The sequence below is a fragment of the Thrips palmi genome, unplaced genomic scaffold (assembly GCF_012932325.1).
Source record: "Thrips palmi isolate BJ-2018 unplaced genomic scaffold, TpBJ-2018v1 HiC_scaffold_8, whole genome shotgun sequence".
NCBI lineage: Eukaryota > Metazoa > Arthropoda > Insecta > Thysanoptera > Thripidae > Thrips > Thrips palmi.
In genome coordinates, this window is record NW_023144635.1 from 10,502,016 (window position 1) to 10,525,351 (window position 23,336).

Consider the following 23,336-nt stretch of genomic DNA (forward strand, 5'->3'; position numbering starts at 1 on the left):
TCCCAAAACATGCCTTTACAGAAAGAAGAAATCACTCTGAGCACCACCCTTCACCTGCACAAGCCAGTATGGTCTCCGAGATGTGTGTGAGTTCTAAAATAGACATTGTCAGTATAACTTGCTCCTTAGACCGTCTATCCTAGACAGAATCTCAAATACAACTCATGAGGGTGTGGACCTGACATCACACCACACCAACCCCACAGTCGAAAAATATCAACATTTTGAAAGTACCCGCCGAAAGTTCGCGCCGCTAGGAACTGCCCCCTTGATGACGCATCACGTACTACGCGAGTTAAGCGATCTAGAAGGCACAGGGACAGGACTGTGTGAGCATGTGTGAGTGTGTGTGTGTGTGTAAGTGTGTGCGCGTCGCGTCGTTGTGTTGTGTTGGGCAGGGCAGTGTTGGGAGTTGGGATGGGCGGCGGCTGTCGGTCATGGTATTTGTGTCTATAGCATATTTCAAACTTTGTACACAAAGATGACTTCACTTCCTAGAAATCTGTTGTGCTTGATTTTCCTGGGAGGAATAGCATCAAGCATATCCTGTAAGTAACATACCCTAGGTCTTCGAATTTAGTCTGGTTGTGTCCGAGAGGAATGGGCTGGGCCATTACTTGTCTCACTCGTTTTTCAACATTTAAGGCCAGCTCTCTAATTTACATTTTATTTCGTGAATATCGGCGTCTCTTTGTTAACCGTGTGAAGTTTTAAATTACAATTGGTTCATTGTTTCGCTTTTTAAGACACCTGTTGACAAACAACTTTGGTTATGTTTACACCTGTTTATGTTCAAATTATTTTTTGTTTCAACCATGATTTTCCTTATTTTGAATGGTTCATCTGAAATCTTGTTAAATCATTAACATCTTAATCAATTCTTCAATTTTGTTAATGTTTCGGTGCCTTTGGTTTCAGTCACAAATTACGTTGAACGAGAAAATGTTATATCATGGTGTACTACGAGCAAAGAAGAACAGAGGAAGTGCCAACACCTTTCTATGGTTGTTGAAAGAGACTACAGAGATTTTCGAGACGACTTCCTGCAAGTGCAATGCAAGCAGGTAAACCCTATAATTTCATTAACAAGTTTTTAATTATATGACAAAATCCTGTCATTCTTTTCTATATCTTCTTGATTTTCAGGCATTTAACAAAGATGATTGCATGACTTTATTGGATGAAGAAAAGGCACACATCACATTGGTAGATGCAGGTGAAGTTTTTGTTGGTGGACGATATCACAGTTTGGTGCCCATAATGCAGGAACGACTCATAGGTATGGAGATGATTTTTGAAGAACTCGTTGTTTGCCGTTTTTATTTGTTTGTTTCCTTATTAAAAATTTATTTTTAGGAGGGCAAAAGTTCTATTATGCTGTTGCTGTTGTAAAACGAGGCACACTTCTTGATGTCAGCCACATATCTCATCTGAGAGGAAAAAGTGCTTGCTTTGCTGGAGTAGGCACACAGGCTGGCTGGGTTTTACCTGTTTACAATGTAAGTTATTGATTTTGAATTTTAGAGAGAACTTTTATAATTATAGGGATTCTCCTTTTTGCTTTATTTTTAGTTTCATTCTTTTGATCTTTTTATTGCTTTCCCTGCAGATGATGCAGTTTGGAGGCATGCAAGTCATTGACTGTAATAACCATGTGAAATCAACTATCAACTTCTTTGGACCTAGCTGTGCTGTTAATTCTCTCATTGACAAGTACAACCCTATTGGTTTGTATCCCATTTTTACTTCTGTGATAAATTCATTTATATTCTCCCACTCGCAGGTTTGTAAACTTCTGCTGCCTCTATTGTTTGCAGGAGACAACTCTGACCGACTTTGTGAGCTTTGTACTGGCAAGGTACCTGGCGGTAAATGCACAAATGCAGATCCTTATGCTGGATTTGAAGGGGCATTCAGATGCTTAGTGGAAAAGGGTGATATTGCTTTCCTAAAGCACACAACTGTAGCAGAAATGACATCAACGTCATTTGACTTTAGTAAGTATAGTTAGGTGAATGAATGGATTTTAAACCTGAAAGCAAAATAGAATACCTACATCTTTATTATCATACATTTCAGTCAGCCTTCTTTTTAACCGGTGATATTCTTTCTGCTTGGTCATTTTAAATTTCAATTTTATTTTTTCTCATTTTCCCCAGGTGGTGTGAAGAAGGACAATTTTGAACTGTTGTGCATGGATGGAACTAGGAGAGCAATTGATGACTATCGTTCTTGCAACTGGGGTCCTGTTCAGTCACATGCTATTGTAACAACAAGTGCAAAGACTGTAGAGACCAGAAGAACTTATCAAAACTTTCTCATGGTATTTATTTCAAAGACCTTTTGGATAAAAAGTCACTGATGTGTGATAAAGTCTTATTGTAACTATAAACGTCATGTCTGGTTGAATTTGTTTTCAGAGAGTTGTGCAGCTGTATGGAAGAAGAAACTCAACAGGACCATTTAATCCACAAGATCCATTCAGCAACCCAGCCAACCGTGATCAGTTCAACAATGACCCATTCTATAATAACAACTTTAATCAGTCCGGAGGACCACCACCTCTTCCTGATCCTTACCGCCCATACAACCAACCTCCTCCTGGCAACTATGACCCTCGCCGCCCTATTAAGCGTCAGGCTAGGGACACAGACAAACCAAAAGAAAAAAGGCAGATCCCTGCCCTGCCTCCTCGCCAGACTAGCTATGATCCACAAGACCAATTTTATACTGGCCCTAGTAATGATGAATACCGTCCACCTGCCCGGCATGAAGAATTTGATCTTTTCCATTCGGCTCCTCGTTATGGTCTTCATCGGAACCTCCTCCTTAATGACAATGTTGAAGACCTTATAGCTCTTGACGAAACCTTCCAGAATTATGAATCTTACCTTGGTCCTGCCTTGAAGCAAATTCTGGGTGTCCGCCAATGTCCTGTGAACCGTATGACTTTGTGTGTGACTTCTAAGCCTGAAATGGACAAATGTGTTAAAATGAGAACTGCTCTTAAGGCCCAGCTTTTGAAACCTGAAATGGTATGCACCAAAGGCCACAGTCACATTGATTGCATGGAACAGATCCGAGCTGGCAAGGCTGATGTTGCTGTTCTGGATGCCAGTGATGTGTATACTGGTGGGGTTCGGTATGACCTTGTCCCATTCATTTCTGAGGTCTACAACTTAGGACAGCCAGAGTACTATGTTGTTGCTGTTGCTAAAGAGCAAGACCCTACTACTGAGTTGACCTTTTTGAAAGGTGAGCCTTCTTTTTAAAATTGTGTTTGCATAATTGTTTGAATTAGAATGGCGAATTAATGGCATGGCATATATAATCAATTTTTTTCCCCCTATAAGGCAAATACACATGTCACACTGGTATGAGCACAGCTGCTGGTTGGGTTATTCCAATGGCCTACCTCATGTCCAATGGATGGATCAGAAGCTATGGTTGTGACTCTGTACGAACTGCAGCGGAGTATTTTGGGAAGAGTTGTATTCCTGGAGCCTTATCAAGCGAATATAACACTGGGGTGCCATATGATAATATGTGTGATCTCTGTCATGGAACGAGTTCCAGTTACTGCAGGCGAGATGCTTCTGAAGACTTCTATGGCTTTACAGGTAAGTGAAATAATCAAACTCTGATGTTGTGCAATGGCATAACATAATCTTTTTATTATCAGATTTAAAAAACTCTTTTTCATCAATTCTTTTTTTTTTTTTTTTTTTTAAATCCAGGTGCTCTTAGGTGTTTAGTTGAGGGAGGTGGAGATGTTGCTTTTGTGAAACATACAACAATTGCAGAAGTTAGTGATGGGAAAAGAGATGAGTGGTGGGCACGTAATGCTTTAAGTGGCGATTTTGAACTCTTGTGTCCCGATGGTTAGTTACATCTATTAAGATGTCAGTTAATTGGATTGTCTGCCTTGTGGCAACATTCTGTACTATGATTTTCACATTGCAGGCCGTCGCATGAACCCTCAAGATTACAAGAACTGTAACCTAGGGAAAGCTAAAGCTAATGCCATTGTAACTCGTGGTGGTGAGGGTTACAATGAAACAGAAATAAGTGCGTACATCAACTTATTTATCTATGCCCAACAGTTTTATGGTCGAAGAGATACAGATGAATTCAGGTAAATGGAAATCCCTTGTTTTTTAAAGTTCCTTTTCTTCACACTTGTTATGTTTATTTTATGCTTGATTTTGGCATTTATATTAACACGTTCCTCAATTTCCTCTCCAGCTTTAGCTTGTTCTACTCTCAACCACCATACTCCGACCTCATCTTCCAAGATGCCACCCAGCAACTTTATGTTCTAAATTATACTCAGCAACATTATGCTAAGTACCTTGGCAAGGATTTCTTACGAGCACGTCGTATTGTTGATTGCCATGCGGGAGCATCAAGTTTGACCACAGGCGCATTTGCTATTGTTATCAGTACAACAATCGCTTTATTAATTAGTCACTCATAACAGGTCCTTTCATACACATAAAGAAATGAATCTCAAATAAATTGTAGTCTTAGAGTTAAATGAATCAGGAATGATTTATGTTGCAGAGGGGCACATTCTGTCCTCTGAAATAGAACAGTCCAAATTCCATTCTCTGAATCTAGTGCCTTACTTAATGACTTATTACCTGAATTGTTCTCTTTTTTGTTTATAATTTTTAAATCAGAACTGAATTTATTTGTAAAATAGGTTCTTTTTACCGAACTACTATTGTAGTTTTAGTTTTATAATGAAAACGCACTTAATCCGTCCATTGTGTGTTCGCCGTCCATACTTAGTGTTTTAAAGGAATGTGGGATTTATGAATCCGCATGAACTTGTTTTTATATTAATTTTTCAATAATTGTAGTGTCATAGGAATATACATTCATTCCGTCCTCCCTAGTTTTATAACCGACATCATCTTGCATTCCATATTTTGTACTGTCTTTCAATTTGATCTGTTTCATTTATTTACATTTATTATTGTAAAAATTGTCCTTGTGACGTACTAGATTTTTATTCCACATATTTTTTACAAATACAACATTGTGACTTCATCTGTTGCAGATACATACTTTGTTTTTATTACAAGTTACTTTATAGGCAAAAGTTTAACTACCTCTGTAAGTTGAATATCCAAAGGCAGAAAGTAGGAGAGGAATGTGATAATGATCAAGTGGAGCATGAACATCAAATGCTATCTGAAAGGGAAAGTAAATTCAATTGTTAACTGATGACTTCATCAGCAATCTACAACTCAATTAAGACTACTTTTAGCACCTACCTCAACAAATGGGTACAGAGTTTCTTTGCGTTCTAACTCAAAGTAGCGATCAGTGTCAAAATGCAGTTTGTAACGTCCAGCTACAAATTCTTGCTTCTGTATGAGGCTACTGCACCGTCCATCTTGATTTGTAACGCTGCAAGTAAGAAAAGACAGTGATTTTAGAAAATCCTACAATCACTGGAGCCTATAAGAAGATCATGGTTCTGCCTACCTTTCATTAATAAGGGTCCATCGGCTATCAATGAGCCTGTAGAGGCTTACTGGCAGTTGAGCTACTGGTTGACCTTTCGAAGTATCCAAAACATGTGTTGACAAAGGAAAGGCTGAAGAATGAGCCATGTTCTGAGGATCGAAAATATAGCCATGGTTAAGGAATATTTGAACCAAACACTTCTAAAAGTAAAAGTCCCTCTAAAAGTCAGGAAAAAAGAAAACAGCTGAGGAAAGAGAACCAAAGGCACAGTCTCAATCACAAAATTAATCATCTACCAAAAAACAGATAAAACTTGGTGAAAAAGTAAAGAGGTAGTTTAACTTGCCACAGCCCCAACAAACAGTAACCTTAAGGGTCAGGAACTTGCATCATTGGCCATTATAGGATCTAAACTGATTTATCAACTGAAGCAAACCTTATTGGAAGAGGCAGATGTTACGTGTCGTTGAATAACCTCAATACGGGCAACAGATTTCATGTTGAACAAGACACTGTAATCTATTGGCAGCACTACACATTCAATCAGATAAATCAACCATACTATTGCCTGATCAAAAGGTTGAAGGTCAATGAGATATATCTTATCCTGACAACCTCTGCCTCTGCTTGCCCTCTCATCCCTTTCTGGTTATCCAAACTAATTTATAGCTGTTATATAAAAGAATTCTAAAACCTCAATTTTTTTTTAAATGTGTATTTTAGTACACATACTATGACCACCACTTTGTAAACCTTCTCAGATCTATTGAGCTCTGTTCTCAGGGGGTGATTGTTATCACATAAAAAAGTAAAAAAGAAATTCCTACCATTGACTTTGAGGGAGAGGCATCTATTTGACCCTCCATTACTTCTTCCACTTCAAGACCTACAGAAGAGACTGTATTCAAGCCAAGGTCATCGTCATCCGTTATCTGCAATACAGTCAGTCAAATTAATTAACATCATTCATCATCTGTGTGCGGCTTACAATAGCATAATGTGAGTGCTGAAAGATGCAACACTGATGCACAGCATGACTTTGGTTTCAAAGTTGTTTCATTCTGGCTCGAGAGAAAGGATGTTGCAATTACTCACCAATGCACCGTTGTCTGACTCAGACATATTTTGTGCAAGCTGCAATCCCAAATGATCATCAGATTCATGCTGAATAATTGTAACTGTCATGTTACCAGAGATATTTGGCTGGATTTTGGCAGGACGAATATTAAGTTTGTCGGGAGAAATGTGCTGCATGGTCGATTGAGAAGTGCAGGGGACAATGGAGACTTCGGCATTGTCATTCATTAATCCATTCCTCTTTAATAATAATGATAAATGTTTTAAAAAATTCAATCAGAAGAAACAAATATACACCTGGACAGAATAAGGCTTTTGAAACGATGTCCATTCAACATTGAATATGAAAACTCAAAGTTGAACCCACATCGTTTCGAACACCTATTTTTGGCTTATACCTTACAAAGGTACTTACTTTCAACAAAGCTTTCTGAGAGGCTCTCTGATGTTTTATTGTACAGGTATGTTTAAGGAGACTGAGTCGATGGGCAAATAATGTCACTTGACAGTATGAGCAAAATGCTCGGTTTTTCTGACCAACCACACCTTGAAGCCAACCTGCAACAACATTAGACATGACAGTGTAAAGAACGATGCGAGCATATTATGCCTAAAACTCCAGTAATTCGTCTCAATAATGTCATTGCAGAAGCAGGAACATGCAGAGAAATATCACAATTTTCTTCTATTTATAAGGAAATTAAAGCCAGTGAAGTAGAAGTTCCCTTACCTTTGAAGTCAGGCAAACTTTCCCAAGCCTTTCTGTAGGACTGTTTATGATACTTCCCCTGACAGGAAGATTTTTCCAACTCATCGTAATCATCAGTTGAATGCTGGCTTTCGCTTTCGTCGGCATTGGCCTCCTCCATCACGTCATTCGCTATTTCATTGATTTCCTCCATATTTGAAAGCTTTTCTTTTCGGTATATTTAGTTTACAAAACAGAGCCGTTAACCTCAAAACTTCCTCCTCTAGCCACCAAAGCCGGCATTGGCGCAGCAAAAATAAGAATTCTGGAGCTGCTCGTTCTGGAGACGAATTAGAAACCGTAAAGGCTTTACTTCCTCACGTAAATTTCTTAAACGTAGCGAAACTGCTTATGTTAGGCATTAAAACCTCGAATACACACTATTTGTTGTCATTCGTTCGTTGAAATTTGCATGCAAGAAAGGATAGGAGAATTTTTCATAACTGAGCTATCACAACAACAACATCAACAGCTGTCCTGCTGCACTGCACTACTGCACCTGTAATTTTACGTTGCTTTAATCGTTTCCCAATTTTATTTTGTGCATATCCCTTTTCGCCGTTGTTGGCCATTATGGTGTAAGTTTTTTTCATCGTAATTATGTATTATGAAAATGGGGTTATGGGCTTGGTAACTCAAAATTTAATCTTAGCCACTCTTACGTCTCTTTTCCTTCTTACATTTTTAATTAATTCCAGGTTTAATAGGGATACTGAGGTACGAAAGCTACCCTATGTAGATCACTACAATCTTGCTCTTCAACTTGAAGATGGATCGACATGGAAACGGGTGATGGGTCGAGTGCAAAGAGCTCCTACCGAAACCCTCCCCTGCCCTTACAAATATACAACAAAGCACATTAAGTATGACATTTGATTGCAGCCTTGAATTTTATCATAAATTTTGTTTATTTGCTTTCTTTTATTTCTAATGAACTGAAGGATGGTGGAGGAAGCAGGAGGCAGGCAGAATCGTAGTTGTGCTGAAATTTTTTTGGAGGAGTGGGGATGCAGCGGAAGAAGACGACCTACTCTTGCTGACCTTCTCAACCTTTTGACGGATCTGGAACTATATAAAGCAGCTGACTTTGTTGCTGTGGAACTTTTAAAAGGCATGGGCAAAGTTAAACTATTGCCTTTTCATTGGTCTAGACGATAATGTTGACCTCATTACTAATTATGTATTAAACATGTGTTGGACTTACAGAACCTCGTCCAAGGAGGCCTGAGAGTGGACCTGCAGCTGAAGTTTTCCTTTCAGATTCTTCTGAGTTTCGTCAAAGTCCTGCAGCTCTATTACCACAGGAAGTGGAATCATTAGTTCCCGTTGTGACTCCTGCTAGAATTGAATCCAATGAAATTAGCTCAGCTGTTGAATCCACTCGGACGTATCAACAACTGGAAACTTTACCCATAAATGTGTAAGCTGCTTTAAATTTAGAAACAAAAATGATCTCAGATAATACATTTTTTGTTTGCAATTAAGATGATAAAATGCTTTTTTAATTTCCAGACATTACCCACGACACATTCCCTACATCGAGCTAAAAGCAATCACCAATAACTTTAATAGTGATCCTGTTGGTGAAAATAGTGGACGATTGTTGGGCAAAGGTGCTTTTGGTTCTGTACATCTAGCTATTCGGGAAAATGAATTTACAGCTGTTAAATGTTTAGAAAAGGATAATCCTGACAAAATGTTTCATAGGGAAGTTAAAACGATGTTCAGGTCAGTAGCTATATTTAAGTTTTTTCTTTCTAGTATTTTATAATTGGAAAGTAAGTGCTAACAATCTTGAAATTTTTCTAAAAACGTTTAGTGTGGAGCACCCAAATTTACTGCGCCTGATAGGGTTTTCTGAAGATGGTCCAAACAAATGCTTGGTCTACGAATATATGAGCCAAGGAAATCTTCATGAGAGACTCTCATGCAGGGTATGTCGGAAGCTGGAATAACAACCTCAATCTTTTCATCATTGTAGCATTGGCATTACATACAATCAAGGTCCCGGAGCCATCTTTTGTTTTACTAGTTTTTATGGTTTTCTATTTTCAGGGACGGTGGCAGCATCCTTTGTTGTACCCTATAAGAATCAAAATTGCTCTAGGCACATCCAAAGGTCTCAAACACCTACACTCTTTTGGTTTGGTTCATAGAGATGTGAAGAGTGAAAATATTTTGCTGGACAAGGATCTTGTCCCCAAAGTAAGTAAAAAATCTTGCATTGTATCATATTATTAAGCCAATTAATGGTATTAACAGAAAGAAATCCTGTAGTTGGGAGATTTTGGATTAGCACGCTCGGCTGAAATGGCATTTGCATCAGATGAAATTTTGGGAACAGATGTATATATGGCCCCCGAAGTTTTTAGAGGAGAAGTGCCGATTGAAAGTGATGTTTTCAGCATTGGTGTGGTAAGTGTACTAAGGCATTTCTTAATGGCATGCATAGGCAATGTTACATGTATACTGATAAAGTAATTTGTCTTGAACAGGTTTTATTGGAACTGATTACGGGCTTATCCCCATATATTTCCTCCGATTCTGATGGATTAGACTTGGCAAGTTTTCAATTTGTAATTATGAGCAGTGTTACCTTGGTCATAGTCAAGTTTTGGACAATCTCAACTAATTATTACTCATTTCAGGTTACTCATGTGCTTGGCGAACAGTCTATTGAATCATTAGTGGACAACAAGGCAGGAAACTGGCTATCAACTAACGGTACTGTTTTATCAGACCTGCTCTTTTCCCTCGCTCGGGATTGTTTGGAAGAAGAAAAGAGCAGTCGACCTACCATGTCTACTGTTGTAGAGAGATTGGAAGCAATGGCATAGACTGAAACACATATTAACATGTATAAATTTATATTTGAAAAATTTGTAATAAAGTATAAAACTTATAAAATAAAACTCTTTACCAGGCGGTTAAAATAGTTTCTCTGATCTCGAAAATATTAGGATGTTATAAAGAGTTCATTTTATCTACCTTATGCACAAACATATTGAAGATATGGTATACTTTCATACATTGTAAATACATTTCCCGGTGAAAAAAATATTTGTGAAAAATACTGATACCGGTAGATTAATCGCATATCCACACTTTTGAGAATAACTCAATTTCAACACACAAAAATTGGGATCTTGACCATTTACATTTTTGATTTTAAGGAGCTCATAAGCTTTTCTAATTTCATTGCAGTTTGCAAATTGCCGGTTATTTTCAGCTTTCCTGTCATAAAAGCAGCTGATGGTTTCAATTTTCCTGTAAACATGTTTTTAACAAATGGTTAGCATTTAACAGCATGCAAAATCAAAAACCATTAAAACCAGGAATTGACTACCTATAAGACAAATATAAAACATACCTGAAAACATATCAAAGAAATTCTTTGAGTCCATTGATAGTGTGCAGTCAGGTGTTGCCTCGGGTTTACCTTTCCCTGTTGATCCATTTCCATTCTTGAGGTCGAGATGCCACAGCCCTTCTTCGGCTCCTAAATGCAAAAAAGGTCATCAGTTAGAGATAAGTGATGAAAGTCCTTAAAACTAGCCCATGAATAATTCCTTACCTGTGACTTGAAACAGGTATACACCTTGCACCTTTTTAACTAGGTCAGGACTAATTTGCTTTTGAATATTGACAAAAATATTTGCAATGCTAGATGCTCCTCCTTTCGCAACAGGTGCATTTGGAGTTATTTCATCATCAAGGAAGAAGTCAGGCATCAACTTATCGGCATAGCCTAGGAAAAAAATAAATTACAAAAGTACAAAAAGTTTTTGAGGCAAATGAACCACCCATCTTAATATTATTCATTCGCAATGAAGTGGTAGCCACTTACTTGGATCACAGGCATACTTTGTCAGATCAGTTATGCCTTCAGCCTTTAAGACCTCATCATCAATGAAAAAATTGCCAGAGCATGACCTAGACGGTTTGGTCAAGATGTAATAAGCAGCATCAGACATGATTTCAGGCTTACGAGAGACTCGAGCTGAGTCTGGTCCTGTTAGCATTTCAATTGCTGCTGTGTGTATCGCTAAAAAAGGACGAGAGCATATAAGTTAATGAAGAAACCCTTTTTATGCTGCTGTAGCAACTAATACTACTTACCAGTTCTAGGCCACAGGGCATTAACAGCAATGCCATCAGCAGCAAATTCTTCTGCCATTCCAAGGACACACATAGACATGCCATACTTCGCCATAGTATAGGCAACATGGTTTTTGAACCAGAATTTTGACATGTTCAGGGGAGGACTAAGATTCAGAATGTGAGGATTTGAGCTCTTTTTTAAGTAAGGTAAGCAAATCTTGGACCTTAAATAAAGTTTAAAAAAATTATTAAAGAAGTGTTTGGTACAAATTTGATTCATAAATTCATTGAACTACATCACCACTTACACCAAAAAGGTTCCTCGTGTGTTAATATTCTGCATAAGATCATATCTTTTCATTTCCGTCTCCAAAGTGCCCGTAAGGGATATAGCACTGGCATTGTTTACAAGTATATCAATGCCTCCAAAAGTCTTCACAGCAGCCTCAACAGCTGCAGCTACCTGCTTTTCCTCCCTCACATCAACTATACACGGAAGGCATTTCCCACCAGCAGCTTCAACTGCAAAACAGAATTCCTTTACTTTAGAATTGAATGATTTGAAGAGCAGAAAGGCAATGGAGTGTAACAAATACACTTGCCTTCCTTGGCAGCTGTATAAATAGTTCCAGGGAGCTTGGGATGTGGCTCGGCAGTTTTAGCAGCAATCACAACATTTGCCCCGTCTTGGGCAGCACGCAGAGCTATGGCTTTCCCAATACCTCGACTGGCTCCTGTTATGAACACAGTGCGACCTGCTAATTTCCTGCAGACAGAAGTTAAATGAGAATGACAAATACCCAGTACAGGATTAATCATTTAGACTCATACAAAACTTTTCAATAAATTACCCCATCATCCTTGTGGCAATTCACGTACGCACTCACGAGTCAGAAACAGACGGTCGGGCCTGATGACAAGAGAATTTATTAAGCTAGGTATGCCCGGTGCGGAAAGCAGTATCACAAGTGAACTTTGATCCTCGGTCGGCAAGAACAGACAAAAACACCGGCGCGGGTCGAAGGTTGACATGTCACGTCACGCATAGGTTGTCAATTTGTCAATTTTCACCATAAAGCGAGAAGCGCCATAGCATATGAATTAGTTGCCCAGTACAGATATAGCATCTATTACCGTTTATAATCGGACGCGTCGGACTTAGGACTAGGTGACAGCAACAGATAACCGATTAACCTACTGCACACTTCAGTTGTGTGCGTGTGTAAATACGTACTTCTAAAGTTCTATACTCCCCCACCCTCTTTCACCGATGGGGGCTTATAGGACTCTAGTGCTTTAAGGTGTCGTGCTAAATTTCTCATCCATCCCTTGAGGCACGGCAGTCGAGCGGGAATTTCGACTGCCCGCCGCTTCAAAGGGAATCCGCCAAATTCCTTTTTATTTTTTTAAGGTCAAGCGAACCGAAGCTTGAGCTATTACTCGCAAACAGTGCGAGGCTTAGTGTCTGCATGGTGTCTGGCAGGGCCAGAGGCCTAGGCTTGGAAGCTCGCGGAGGCACGGGCTCTGACAACATGCACCGTTCGGGGACAGTCCGAGAAGGAATGTGTAGTGTAGGCCGTTGCACGGAACGGGTGTCGTGTCGCAGCAGACAAGCTTGTCTCCATGGTCGCAGGTCACGTTGTGGAGGCGGGACCCAGATTGTGCCGTGGTCGCGGCGTCACTTTTTACGAGTCCTCGGCTGCCAGAAATCGGACTTGAGTGTGAGTGAATGTAATGCATAACACATACTGTTGCACTATTAGTTTAGAGAGTGCCGCAGACCAAGAGCTTGTGATAAGACATTGAATTTGATATCAAACGACACAAAGAATGCTCCCGCTTCTCTGCCTGAGTCAAGCCTCTACATTGAAGTTACAACCTGATGCACGATTCCCTTTCTCGATCGACAACTAAAGCCAAGCTTGACCTTGCCCTGAGCTGTGGCGTGGCATCCAGCAGAGGTTTTTTTTTTCCTTTTTTGCTGAAATGTTCAAATGAGGCACATGCTAGGGTCTTCTTTTCTTGTATTTTTATCTTGATCTTAATCAATAAAGGAATGGATGTAGAGGAATTTTAACAATAGAAACTATATTTACAACTCAGAGACTTAATATCACTTTTGAAGGATCACATTAATGATTTGGAGTGTCATACAATAACAAATTAACAATAAAGCATTTACAACAATAACTTGTAAAATGCACATTAACTGGATGTGAACATATAAATATGCATCTAGACAGTTTCAAGGAAGGAACAAAATTAGAAAATATATATAGATGATTCCCTAAACTTATTATTTAACAAGCAACATTGTCACGATCTTTGGCAAACTGTGATGAAACCCATGCAAGACCCCATTTGAGATTTGTCAAAACATATTTAAGTGCCTTAGTCCATTGCTCTTCAGAGTTCAACTGTATCCTAAAAATTTAGAAAAAGTAAATTTAAAACATATTAACACAACCAGGTAACTACAAAATGAGAAGATGACTCTATTATTACTTACCTAATAGAAAATGAATTTCCAGTAGTTGAGTCCTCAATACGTCCTCTTTCCATACGATATGGTAGACTAAAACCGGAATCACCCAGCTCAACAGCTTCTTTGAACTGCTGCAAACAGTCTAGGAAAGCCACCATTGCTGAGTCAAATTTAGTATCCCATAGGAAGCGGAAACCACCAGATCCATAGAGGGGCAGCTCCCTTTGTTCAGCAATATCCTGTTACAAAGAGGAAAATTTGTGACTTATCCTTATGAGAAGAGGAAATTTTAAGTGTCAAATTGGCAAGGAAAATCCAAGCTGGTTCACATACCTCGATATATGAGTGGTTACCATATGGCACCAGTCGGTACCTCTCAAAAGTTAGGTCCATCTTGCGTGCGAGGGCCGAAAGAAGAAGAGCTGTCTGTCCCCAGGCAGCATTGATTTCACTCCAGTCTACTGGGGTTGTGGGAAGTCTCCCAAGGCGAAAAGAATTTATTGTTCCAAAGTGACCAGAATGCCATATATGGAATGTTGCATTGAAGACATTTGTCTTGATAAGTTTATCGAGTTGGTTATTAGTGTAACTTAATTGGCATTCAAGACTGTGAACAGGTTACAAGTTAGTTTGTAAAGCGATATGCACAAAGACAAACAATAGGGCAAAGAGAAAAACAAACCTTCGATACTGATCTTCGGCCAAGAGGAGATCCCTGCGATGTCTTGTGTATTCCCTCCAATATCTCTCTTCCTCTGCAGCTATTCTTTCCTTTTCCTTCTCTTGTTTGGCAACAGCTTCTTTGGCTGCTTGTTCCTTTTTCTGCAGTTGACAGAGGTCAACTTGAAGAGATTCTTCCTCCAGTTTTAACTTGGGACAAAAAGAAAACAAAGTGCTTCTTCACACATCCAATCTCTGCATATCGTTGTTTACAACAGTGCCCTCTTAAGTCATGTCTTAAGTTACTGTACCAGTGATAAGTTTCTTTAAGATAAGATGAGATAAATTTAATATAGATAATGTTGGTATCTTACCTCTGCGAGTTCCTTCTCGAGAGATTCAAGACTGTGTGGAGGATCCTCATCAGCCTGCAATCTGTCCAAGAACCGACTGTAGTCATTACATTCATCTTCTGTAAGGTGCAATTGCTGATCCAACAGTTCAAGTAGCTGATCAGTGCACTCTTCACATAGAGGATGGTCAACATCAGAATTAGATGAAAGCATATCCAGTAATTCAGATGTCACCTGGAATTTAAGTAAGATAATATTATTAAAAAAAGATGTGAACAATGAAATTTTTCAAGCTACAACAGAATTTAATTTTACAACAGTTAACTTACCCTCACTTTGTGGCTTATTTGATTCAATTCTCCTCCTTTGCCGACAACAGTAAACCCATTTGCTCCTGTTCCTGACTCAGTAAATCGGAAAGCTGGTGTAAACCGATCAAGAATGCCTGCTTCTGATTCTAAGTCTACATCAGGATGAGAGTGTATGGGCACTGGAAAAGATAATAATCAAATGAAAATAAGGTTGAAGAGGTCGAAGAAATTATTATAAAAAGGTGGCTTTAAATCATAACCTAATGATCTCGCCAATACAGAAAAATAAAATAATGGTTTGAGCATAGGCAAGTAAAGACATTTGCAATAGAAGTAATATTCCTCGTGGGAACCGTCTGAGATGAAATGAGGGAAATCAAAGCAACTCTTACATGACAGCTCAGCCAGTGTATGCTCTCCGACACTTCCAAAGGAGGAATCCAGTTTTAAAGGTTGTAGACATCTTTGACAGACAAAATCGACAGCAATTTTGGTGTCCATGTTGATCAGGAAATGATAAATCAACTCCAACAAACGCTACTGCGGAACAAAATGCTGAATCAAAACACAAAGCGTCATCATAACAAGTTAAACTCAGACAGCAGCCTTCCTTCAAACAACTTCTATAACTTCAAACGTAGTAAACTTAGCACGAGCTGCAACGTGCGAGGCTAACTGTGGGTACAGCTATGAAAAACTAATCGGTAAGAAAGAGGGGGAGGGGGTAAAGGGGGAAGTTTGGTTCGGCTCGCCGCTGCAGTGCAGCTCTTGCTGCGGCTGCCACTTGTTAATGATTTTTACAAGTTTACGACAGTTTTTAGACTGAATAATGTCTCGCTTGACAAACAACAGAGCCCTCCTTCACCCGACTGTCGTCTCATTTTCTGTTTTGGAAGTTCAGATCACATAGAAATAATGTTGACATCCTCTAGCAGAAACAAATTGCTTCTTGGGGTGATAAATAGACCTGTTCGATTTTTTGTTATGTGCCTCTGTGCTTGCCTTATAATCTGTTGCTTCATAGCTCTTACTCCCTTATCTTCAGGTAAGACAAAGCCCGACCTTGTTCTGAAGTACCTAAAAGGTTGTTGAGGTTATGAATGTCTAATTTGAAATTACTTTTATTTGATTACTGTGCCTTTTAGAGGGCTGTCAATGTGACAACACTCACGAATCGTTGTCAGCCAAGTCAGTCACCAGAGGATCAGGGCAGCGCCTCAACTCTTTTGGGAAAAGTTTTCATAGACTTGCTGTCCTTGTGCCTTTCCGAGACCGATTTGAGGAACTTCTGAGGTTTGTTCCCCACATGAATAAATTTTTGTCTCGTCAGAACATCAATTTTAAGATATACATCCTTAATCAAGTAAGATTTTAAAAATATGCTGTTAAATACAGTTTATTTATGTCCATGTGTTTTTACTCATTCATATGGTTTTTGACAGGCAGATAACTTTCGATTTAATAGAGCATCACTTATCAATGTGGGATTTCTGAAGTCTCAAGAAGACAGTGATTACATGGCTATGCATGATGTTGATCTGTTGCCTATAAACCAAGAGCTATCCTATAGGTACCCAAGCAAGCCAGGCCCCTACCATGTTGCGTCTCCAGAGCTGCATCCACGCTATCATTATGCTACGTTTGTCGGTGGCATTTTATTAATTAAAAGGTGCGCTTGCAGGTGTACAATCAATTTTTAATTGTTCCGTTTCATTTAGGGCACCTGCTCTATTATTTTTTCTAATTCTTTTTTAGGGAGGAATTTTTAAAGGTGGATGGTATGAGCAACAAATATTGGGGTTGGGGTCTTGAAGATGATGAATTTTATGTGAGGCTAAAAGAAGCTGGTCTTAATGTATCAAGGCCTCTCAATATTTCTACTGGAACGGAAAACACATTTTTGTAAGTAATTCTTGTGTATGAACTTCTATAACTCAATGAACTTGATTGCTAAATTTTTTAATTTTGTTTTGTTTCATGGTGAATTTGTAGGCATGTTCATGACCGTGTGAGACGCAAGAGGGACATGACCAAATGTTTCAATCAAAAAGAGGTTACACGAAGAAGGGATAGAGAAACAGGCTTGCACAATGTGGAGTTTTCCATAGAAAATGAACATGAAATTAATATTGATGGGGCATCTGCAATTATTTTAAATATCAAGCTAAAATGTAACAGACAGCTCACTCCATGGTGCTTATGTGATTCAGAGAAACCTGTCTTAAAACAACCATCAGCTGAGCCTGTGCCTGTTAAAAAAGGGAAAGACTCAGGCAAACTTGATAGTGTTATTGTGCCAAATGTCAAAAAGACTGTGAAAAGTATTAATAATAACAATAAAAGGTCTAGGAAATAGTGAAATTTTGCAGTTCTAGTTATTTTGTGACACTGGTTTAATCCTTAGAAGCAAATCTTAGTTAGACTGTATAAGAATCAAGAAATGTCCAGCTTCTACCTTAAGAAGTTGATAGTGAAGATGCAAGTGAGACTATGTTTTGTCCTCTTTGTGTTGGAAAGGGTGACAAAAAAACAAAAAACATTTGCTTGTTTGTTTGCTTTTATTTGAGAATTTCACATTGACTCTGAACACATACGAACCCACAAAATCGTGTTAAATTGTAACAGAAGGGCTTTATATGACAGGTGCACAATGTTTGCAGAAGAAAAGACACTATTTGATGGCTGAAATTAAATTTCAGGAAGATCTCACAACACAGACAAAATGGATTTCACAGTAAAATAATTCGCACTTGCTTATAATATATACATTCATGAAAATAACAACAATACAGTTTTAATTAAAAGAAAAACAACAAAATAAACAGATGGTGGAATCATGAAAACATAAATTTCTACAAGGTGACATTTACAACTTAAGAAGCAACGGTAAAAGAACTTAAAATACAGTTTGCACAGAGATCATTTTGACTCACTATCTACAAAATGGCAGAATCAAGTCCCTCTCCCTGCACGAAAGAATGTTTGTAAATGTAAAAAAGTAACAAAGAAAATCTAGTTGATTAAAAGGAAGAAAGAAACATATTTCAGTCATGGTTTACATGCTAAAAATTATTATTTACATTGGCATTCACAGACAGCATAACATTACAGCTTGAAGGAGAGTACAAAACATTTCATGCAAGGAGAAAGTAGAACTTTTTCTACTGAATGTTAACATTTTGGTACTTACTACAACACAGTTACAAATTCTACTAATCTGTTACATCCAAGATAGTCAGACCAAAACTGACTCTACAAGAATTGGGCCAAAGAGGCACGCTTACAGTTTGTGATATCGTATGTTTGTGAAGGTTGAGGGCTACCAATTGAGCAATGATGAATTCATATTATTAGCCAGGTATTTTTCCAAATAATGATGTGGCTGGCAACTTTGTTTAAAAGTCAATATAGGGGCCATACTTTGTGGGCATCACACTAAAAATCACTTATGGCATATAAGGTATGAGACAACAACACATCAAAACAGAGCCATGTTTTTAAAATAGCAATAAAATGTGAGGGCATGAGCAGTCTCATCGTCGCTTCTGAAGAAACCTAGTTTTAAATCTTTCAGGTTCTGTTTTTCTTGGTGGCCTTTGGTCAGAGATCAATCAAGTTCAGAATCAAAATATAAAAATGAGAAATTTTCAGTAAAAAAGAACTTGAGGATCTTGTCTTTTAGAGCCCGACGATACGATTCTTTCATTAGTTCAGAACACTAGAAACACAAGAGCAAATTGCATGCTGTCTACATAACAGCCGAACTACTTTTATTTTTGTTCTTTGTCATTACACAAACATGAAACCACAAACATTTCATGATGTGATGCAGGGAGGTACAACACCGAAATGGAAATGTGCCAGGCAGTGCTGAAACACAACATGATGAAAAGTGATGTCCTAAATAACCCAACTCAACTAGATGTACAGGTATTCAAATTCAGTTAAAGTAAGTTAACAGATTAAAAAAAGATCACTATTTTATACTTACACATACTATCAAAAGCTCTGTTATATATTATTCTTAACAAGCAAACAAAAAGACCTACTCATGACATCTCTAGACAAATTAATTTAAGAGTTGTATACAGATGATAGATTGATTATAAAAGCAACCTAGAACCAGTACAGCACCAAGAGGTACTACAAAGGTTTTCATTAAATTGAAAGTCAATTAAATGTTTATTAAGTTGTCAGTAACAAATATCTGTTCACTGTGCATTGTCATAGCGAAATGCTGTAGAATGGTTCAATTCCAAACTGCAGAAAGCTAAACCTTAATCTCGTAGAGTACAATGATAGGAGGATGTAAAATAAAAGGTTGTTGGGAATGTTTAAAGACATGTAAATGAAAATTCCCCAGTTACAAAAAGGATGGCAGTAATCCATTAAACATAAATAGAACAGGTGTGGCACAAATCTTGAGCATACCACTTAAATTATCCAAATAATTACTAATAAGTGTGCGTCACTAGATAACAGTTAATTAATCTGAATTGATTGCTGACAACTTGCACAGGCCCTTTGTCTACCCTGACCGTTTATTTAGTGGAGTTCTCATTAAGTCCTGATAATACAGCTTTGTGTTTTTTATACAAAAAACAATCCAAACAAAAGAGGTACTTGCTTTAAAAGAAGTTGAGAAATAATCAACTAAGAGCTTAAATCATGGCTTCCCAGATATGGCACGTACCAACAAATATCTGTAGAGCGACCATGACAGACACTGATCATGATCAGCAACTCGTAACACCAAAATAACAGAGCAGCATTTTAAATGCAGTAAAAGCATACAAGCTCAGTGTAATGAAATTTCACATAGGCCTCCATAAGCTAATCAAATGCATACATATGTCTAAAGCTATGCTTCAATAAAAGAAAAAGTTAGCATCAAGAAGAAATTGATATTTTTACAGGGATAATAACTATGAATCAATGCAACAAAACAGATGAAGTCAGAAATGAAATACAAAACTTTATCCAAGTCTGGGGGAGAATAAAAGAAGACAGATCAATATTGAACTAAGGTGTTTTTTTGCTGAGTATAATTTGGTCCAGTATTAATTTGGTTACAACTTAGTACAACTTGACACATTATAGGAAATGTTTAACAAATGGAAAGAATTCAGTGCTACTGCAGAATTATAAGAGGTACGGTACAAAAGTCATAATCATGAAATGCCTTACTTACAATGGTATAAAAAATGACTTTTTTTCTGTTAACACTTCTTTAATTCAGAAATTTTTTGTAGAAAAACAATCAGGGACAACAACAATTACTAAACCAGGGATACAGTTGAGCATTGCAAGGAATAAAAATAAGTAAGGTAGGTATATTTAAAACAACAAAAAACAAAACATTACAACAGTACAAAAACCAAACAAAAGTATGCTTTCTATGATTATATCGAGAATGTAATCATTCCCTTGTCTGTTTGTATCACCAAATAAAGAGACATGTAAACCATTCACAATCTGGTTGACTAGAAAAAGATGCTTGTGAGCTGGTGTCTCTATTGGTGCCATAATCAGGTCTGGGCTTAAAATTGATCACACATTGTAACAGTTCATGGCACAATTCCGTAAAACACCACATACTTAAATGATGATCAGTGATCATGTGAATAACTTTTGTTGTAAAATGGGACATACTGTGGCTCAAAAATTACTGCATACACAGCAATACATTTACACTAGTTACAATCACAATCTTTTTTCTCACAGTCAATGAGATATAAAACTATTGTCGTCATACTACTAAAAAAAAAAAGAAAGCAAATGACCATTAATGACAAATATTTACTAATACATCTATCTTTTGGCTATGTATTTACTTTCCTTACACAAACCAGAGAAATAGTCTGATATTGAGTAAAAGCCTTGAAGCCATAGAATTTGATTCAACATCTTGCCTTACAAGGAAGCCTACCATGATATTAACACAAACCTGAAACCAGAGTCTATGTTAATCAATTGTATCACCTTTGCAAAGTGGAACATAACTGTTTCTAGTGGTTCAGGATATACTCCAACTTATCTCACAAATAAGGCTGTGACTAACCCTTGGTTGATAGCAATGAATGAAACACATCTTTCTCAACCAATCCAATTCAATTTTAGTAATGTCAGCTTCCTGTACCAGAGCTCCATTTTCTCCAGCAAATTTATTATTTCAAGGCTTTTGAAGATATTGAATAGATGCTGCTAATTAATAAAATCAATACAATAATCATATTCTTAAAAGAAAATCACATGTTGTAGGCTACATAGATTGGATCCAATTGATCTGCCAAGAAACCATCCCGCAAGTGCATGCGCTGCTTTTCGCCACGAGAATTAATTGGAACTACACCTGGATCAACTACAACCACAACTCCAACAATAAGATGCTGTTCTTCAAGAACGGTGTTGGTGACCAAAGGAACTAAATCTAACGCTTCATTCTCATTACCATCCAGCTCAACAACCACAACTAAAAGATTTGTCCATGTAAACACCGCACTGAAAAAAAAGAAATAAATAAGTTTAAGTCATGACTATGAAATTTCCAAACGTTTTTCGAATACCAGATGTATCAAGCTTACCACTCAGCAATTTTCTTGTGACAGCGCATCACACTGTTCTCAATGTCAATGGGATGATAGCGCATGCCTCTCAGCATGATAGTTTCATCCAAAGCACCAACAACAAATACTGCATCATGAAGTTCTGTCAAGGTCAATAAAGAAATATTAGAAAATCTGTCAACTCAAACAAGAGAGGAAGTAAAATTCCAAAATTAGGATCTGAATGTGGTGGAGATACAGCACTCTTGAGAAAAATAAGCCATAAACAAAGCACTCCACTGTATGATGTGAAAAAACTAACAGTGTTCACGGAGCATTAAATTACTTTTATGTCAGGAAATGGAAAAAGCAGGTAGAGTGGATTGCCATGCATTCATCACAGCACAGAAAGAACATCTGAGATCATGAACAATAAATGAAGAGCACACAAATGGTGGTGGTGCGCATGTTCAAGATGAAATTTTGTGAATGCAAGCTGCTGAAATCAAAACTCAAAGAAGCATCAGCCCAAATATTGAGCTGCATATGAGAGAAAATGAAAAGCTTCTCAGTCACCCACTCGTACTTCATGTACTAATAAAAGTCGAAAGTGATTTAATAGTTACAAGAGCACTTGAGACCCGGAATTAAGTGTCTCCAAAAACTGCAACTATTTTAAAAGAGCAGCATCAATTAAAACTCAAACTACTAGATCAGAACCAATCACTGTTGCAGAGTCTCCCCTTCCTCCCTAACACCACAGACACAGACACACTCAAGGATGAATTTGAAAATGAGAAATGAGAAAGCACCTGGGGCGTCACCGAGCTGCTGTGACGGCGTCTGCGATTGAAGCGAAGCGAGCGTGGCGATGGACGTTGCGTCGTCCTCACCTCCCGTACCCGTACCGGGGCCCGATGCGGACGCCGAGGAGCCCGTGGTGCCCGTGGTGCCCGTCGTGCCCACACTGGACAGCGTGCCACTGCAACCGCTGCCCAGGCCGCCGAACGCGTCCAGCGTGCCCGTGGAGGACGCCGAGCCGGGGCCGCACGGGCCCACGCCCGGGCCCTGCAACTGCTGGCCCGGCTCCGTGCGCCGCAGGAAGCCGAGGTAGCCGGTGCGGGCGTACACCTCCCCCGTCGAGCCCGTCACCAGCCGGGCATTGAAGTGGTCGGCGAACTCGGCCTCGTCGCCGAGGATCGTGAAGTACCCACTGGCGTTATGACTAGATTGCACCCAAATCTGGAAACGGAAGCGGCATTTGAAGAGGAGGCAACCCCATCTGACATCAAATGCGGCTTACTCCAAGAAAATGACTTACTTCTCCAAGGTGAGAATCACCACACTGGCCCTTAGTTTCGGGATTCGCTATGATGACTTTGACTCCAGGTAACAATTTACCAGACTCCATGACGCACAGGGAGTGCGGGCTGCCGCGTTCCACCAGAGACACGCGATCATTCCGCAATGCTCGGAGATCAACATAAACTGTTGATGGCTCGGGGCTTGAAGCTCCCTAAAACAACGTGGATGGAAAAACAGAGAGTTAGCTCAACTTTCTCCTTCCATAATTGGAGG

The 23,336-nt window shown here is 38.6% G+C and overlaps 7 protein-coding genes across 11 annotated transcripts in view; 3 read left to right on the top strand and 4 right to left on the bottom strand.

Moving 5' to 3' along the window:
- Positions 1-361: 361 nt before the first annotated feature.
- Positions 362-5,068, top strand: LOC117653575 (melanotransferrin). Its single transcript, XM_034399362.1, has 12 exons — positions 362-548; positions 919-1,064; positions 1,147-1,279; positions 1,357-1,499; positions 1,610-1,727; positions 1,818-1,997; positions 2,160-2,323; positions 2,421-3,255; positions 3,354-3,620; positions 3,738-3,881; positions 3,964-4,135; positions 4,246-5,068. The coding sequence occupies exons 1-12, from the start codon at positions 482-484 to the stop codon at positions 4,475-4,477; spliced, it is 2,601 nt and encodes an 866-aa protein (XP_034255253.1). The 5' UTR covers positions 362-481; the 3' UTR covers positions 4,478-5,068.
- Positions 4,997-7,810, bottom strand: LOC117653581 (uric acid degradation bifunctional protein TTL). Of its 3 annotated transcripts, XM_034399367.1 has the most exons (8): positions 7,685-7,810; positions 7,286-7,583; positions 6,971-7,113; positions 6,574-6,795; positions 6,306-6,410; positions 5,497-5,627; positions 5,283-5,418; positions 4,997-5,199 (listed from the first exon to the last, which is right to left on the bottom strand). In XM_034399367.1, the coding sequence occupies exons 2-8, from the start codon at positions 7,455-7,457 to the stop codon at positions 5,110-5,112; spliced, it is 999 nt and encodes a 332-aa protein (XP_034255258.1). In that variant the 5' UTR covers positions 7,458-7,583; positions 7,685-7,810; the 3' UTR covers positions 4,997-5,109. The 3 variants fall into 3 exon arrangements, with proteins under 3 accessions (XP_034255258.1, XP_034255259.1, XP_034255261.1); XM_034399368.1 differs by lacking the exon at positions 7,685-7,810 and having other exon boundaries at positions 6,574-6,612; positions 7,286-7,490; XM_034399370.1 differs by lacking the exons at positions 6,574-6,795; positions 7,685-7,810 and having other exon boundaries at positions 7,286-7,490.
- On the top strand, positions 7,740-10,176 carry LOC117653576 (interleukin-1 receptor-associated kinase 4-like). The gene is made up of 10 exons (XM_034399363.1): positions 7,740-7,881; positions 8,002-8,166; positions 8,245-8,414; positions 8,510-8,723; positions 8,816-9,031; positions 9,123-9,237; positions 9,359-9,508; positions 9,581-9,718; positions 9,799-9,864; positions 9,952-10,176. Exons 1-10 carry the CDS (start codon positions 7,877-7,879, stop codon positions 10,138-10,140), a joined length of 1,428 nt encoding a protein of 475 aa, XP_034255254.1. The 5' UTR covers positions 7,740-7,876; the 3' UTR covers positions 10,141-10,176.
- On the bottom strand, positions 10,154-12,691 carry LOC117653579 (hydroxysteroid dehydrogenase-like protein 2). Its single transcript, XM_034399365.1, has 9 exons — positions 12,539-12,691; positions 12,256-12,314; positions 12,007-12,170; positions 11,713-11,926; positions 11,423-11,628; positions 11,151-11,348; positions 10,878-11,051; positions 10,674-10,802; positions 10,154-10,570 (listed from the first exon to the last, which is right to left on the bottom strand). The coding sequence occupies exons 2-9, from the start codon at positions 12,261-12,263 to the stop codon at positions 10,458-10,460; spliced, it is 1,206 nt and encodes a 401-aa protein (XP_034255256.1). The 5' UTR covers positions 12,264-12,314; positions 12,539-12,691; the 3' UTR covers positions 10,154-10,457.
- Positions 12,692-13,472: 781 nt separating this feature from the next.
- LOC117653577 (beclin-1-like protein) lies at positions 13,473-15,856 on the bottom strand. Its single transcript, XM_034399364.1, has 7 exons — positions 15,606-15,856; positions 15,232-15,392; positions 14,924-15,136; positions 14,572-14,759; positions 14,223-14,496; positions 13,914-14,128; positions 13,473-13,828 (listed from the first exon to the last, which is right to left on the bottom strand). Exons 1-7 carry the CDS (start codon positions 15,712-15,714, stop codon positions 13,705-13,707), a joined length of 1,284 nt encoding a protein of 427 aa, XP_034255255.1. The 5' UTR covers positions 15,715-15,856; the 3' UTR covers positions 13,473-13,704.
- Positions 15,857-15,925: 69 nt separating this feature from the next.
- Positions 15,926-17,574, top strand: LOC117653580 (beta-1,4-galactosyltransferase 7). Its single transcript, XM_034399366.1, has 5 exons — positions 15,926-16,258; positions 16,359-16,576; positions 16,656-16,882; positions 16,969-17,115; positions 17,206-17,574. Exons 1-5 carry the CDS (start codon positions 16,129-16,131, stop codon positions 17,567-17,569), a joined length of 1,086 nt encoding a protein of 361 aa, XP_034255257.1. The 5' UTR covers positions 15,926-16,128; the 3' UTR covers positions 17,570-17,574.
- A 178-nt stretch (positions 17,575-17,752) lies between these two features.
- The window catches only part of LOC117653574 (disco-interacting protein 2), a 93,215-nt gene continuing 87,631 nt past the window's right edge, over positions 17,753-23,336 (bottom strand). The window contains exons 21-24 of one of the 3 annotated variants that reach the window (XM_034399359.1): positions 23,080-23,274; positions 22,571-23,000; positions 21,798-21,921; positions 17,753-21,714 (exon numbers count right to left, since the gene is read on the bottom strand). In XM_034399359.1, the coding sequence (XP_034255250.1) occupies positions 21,462-21,714; positions 21,798-21,921; positions 22,571-23,000; positions 23,080-23,274 (1,002 nt within the window). In that variant the 3' untranslated portion in view covers positions 17,753-21,461. The remainder of the gene's footprint in view (positions 21,715-21,797; positions 21,922-22,570; positions 23,001-23,079; positions 23,275-23,336) is intronic. The other 2 variants (XM_034399361.1, XM_034399360.1) reach the window with 2 other exon arrangements.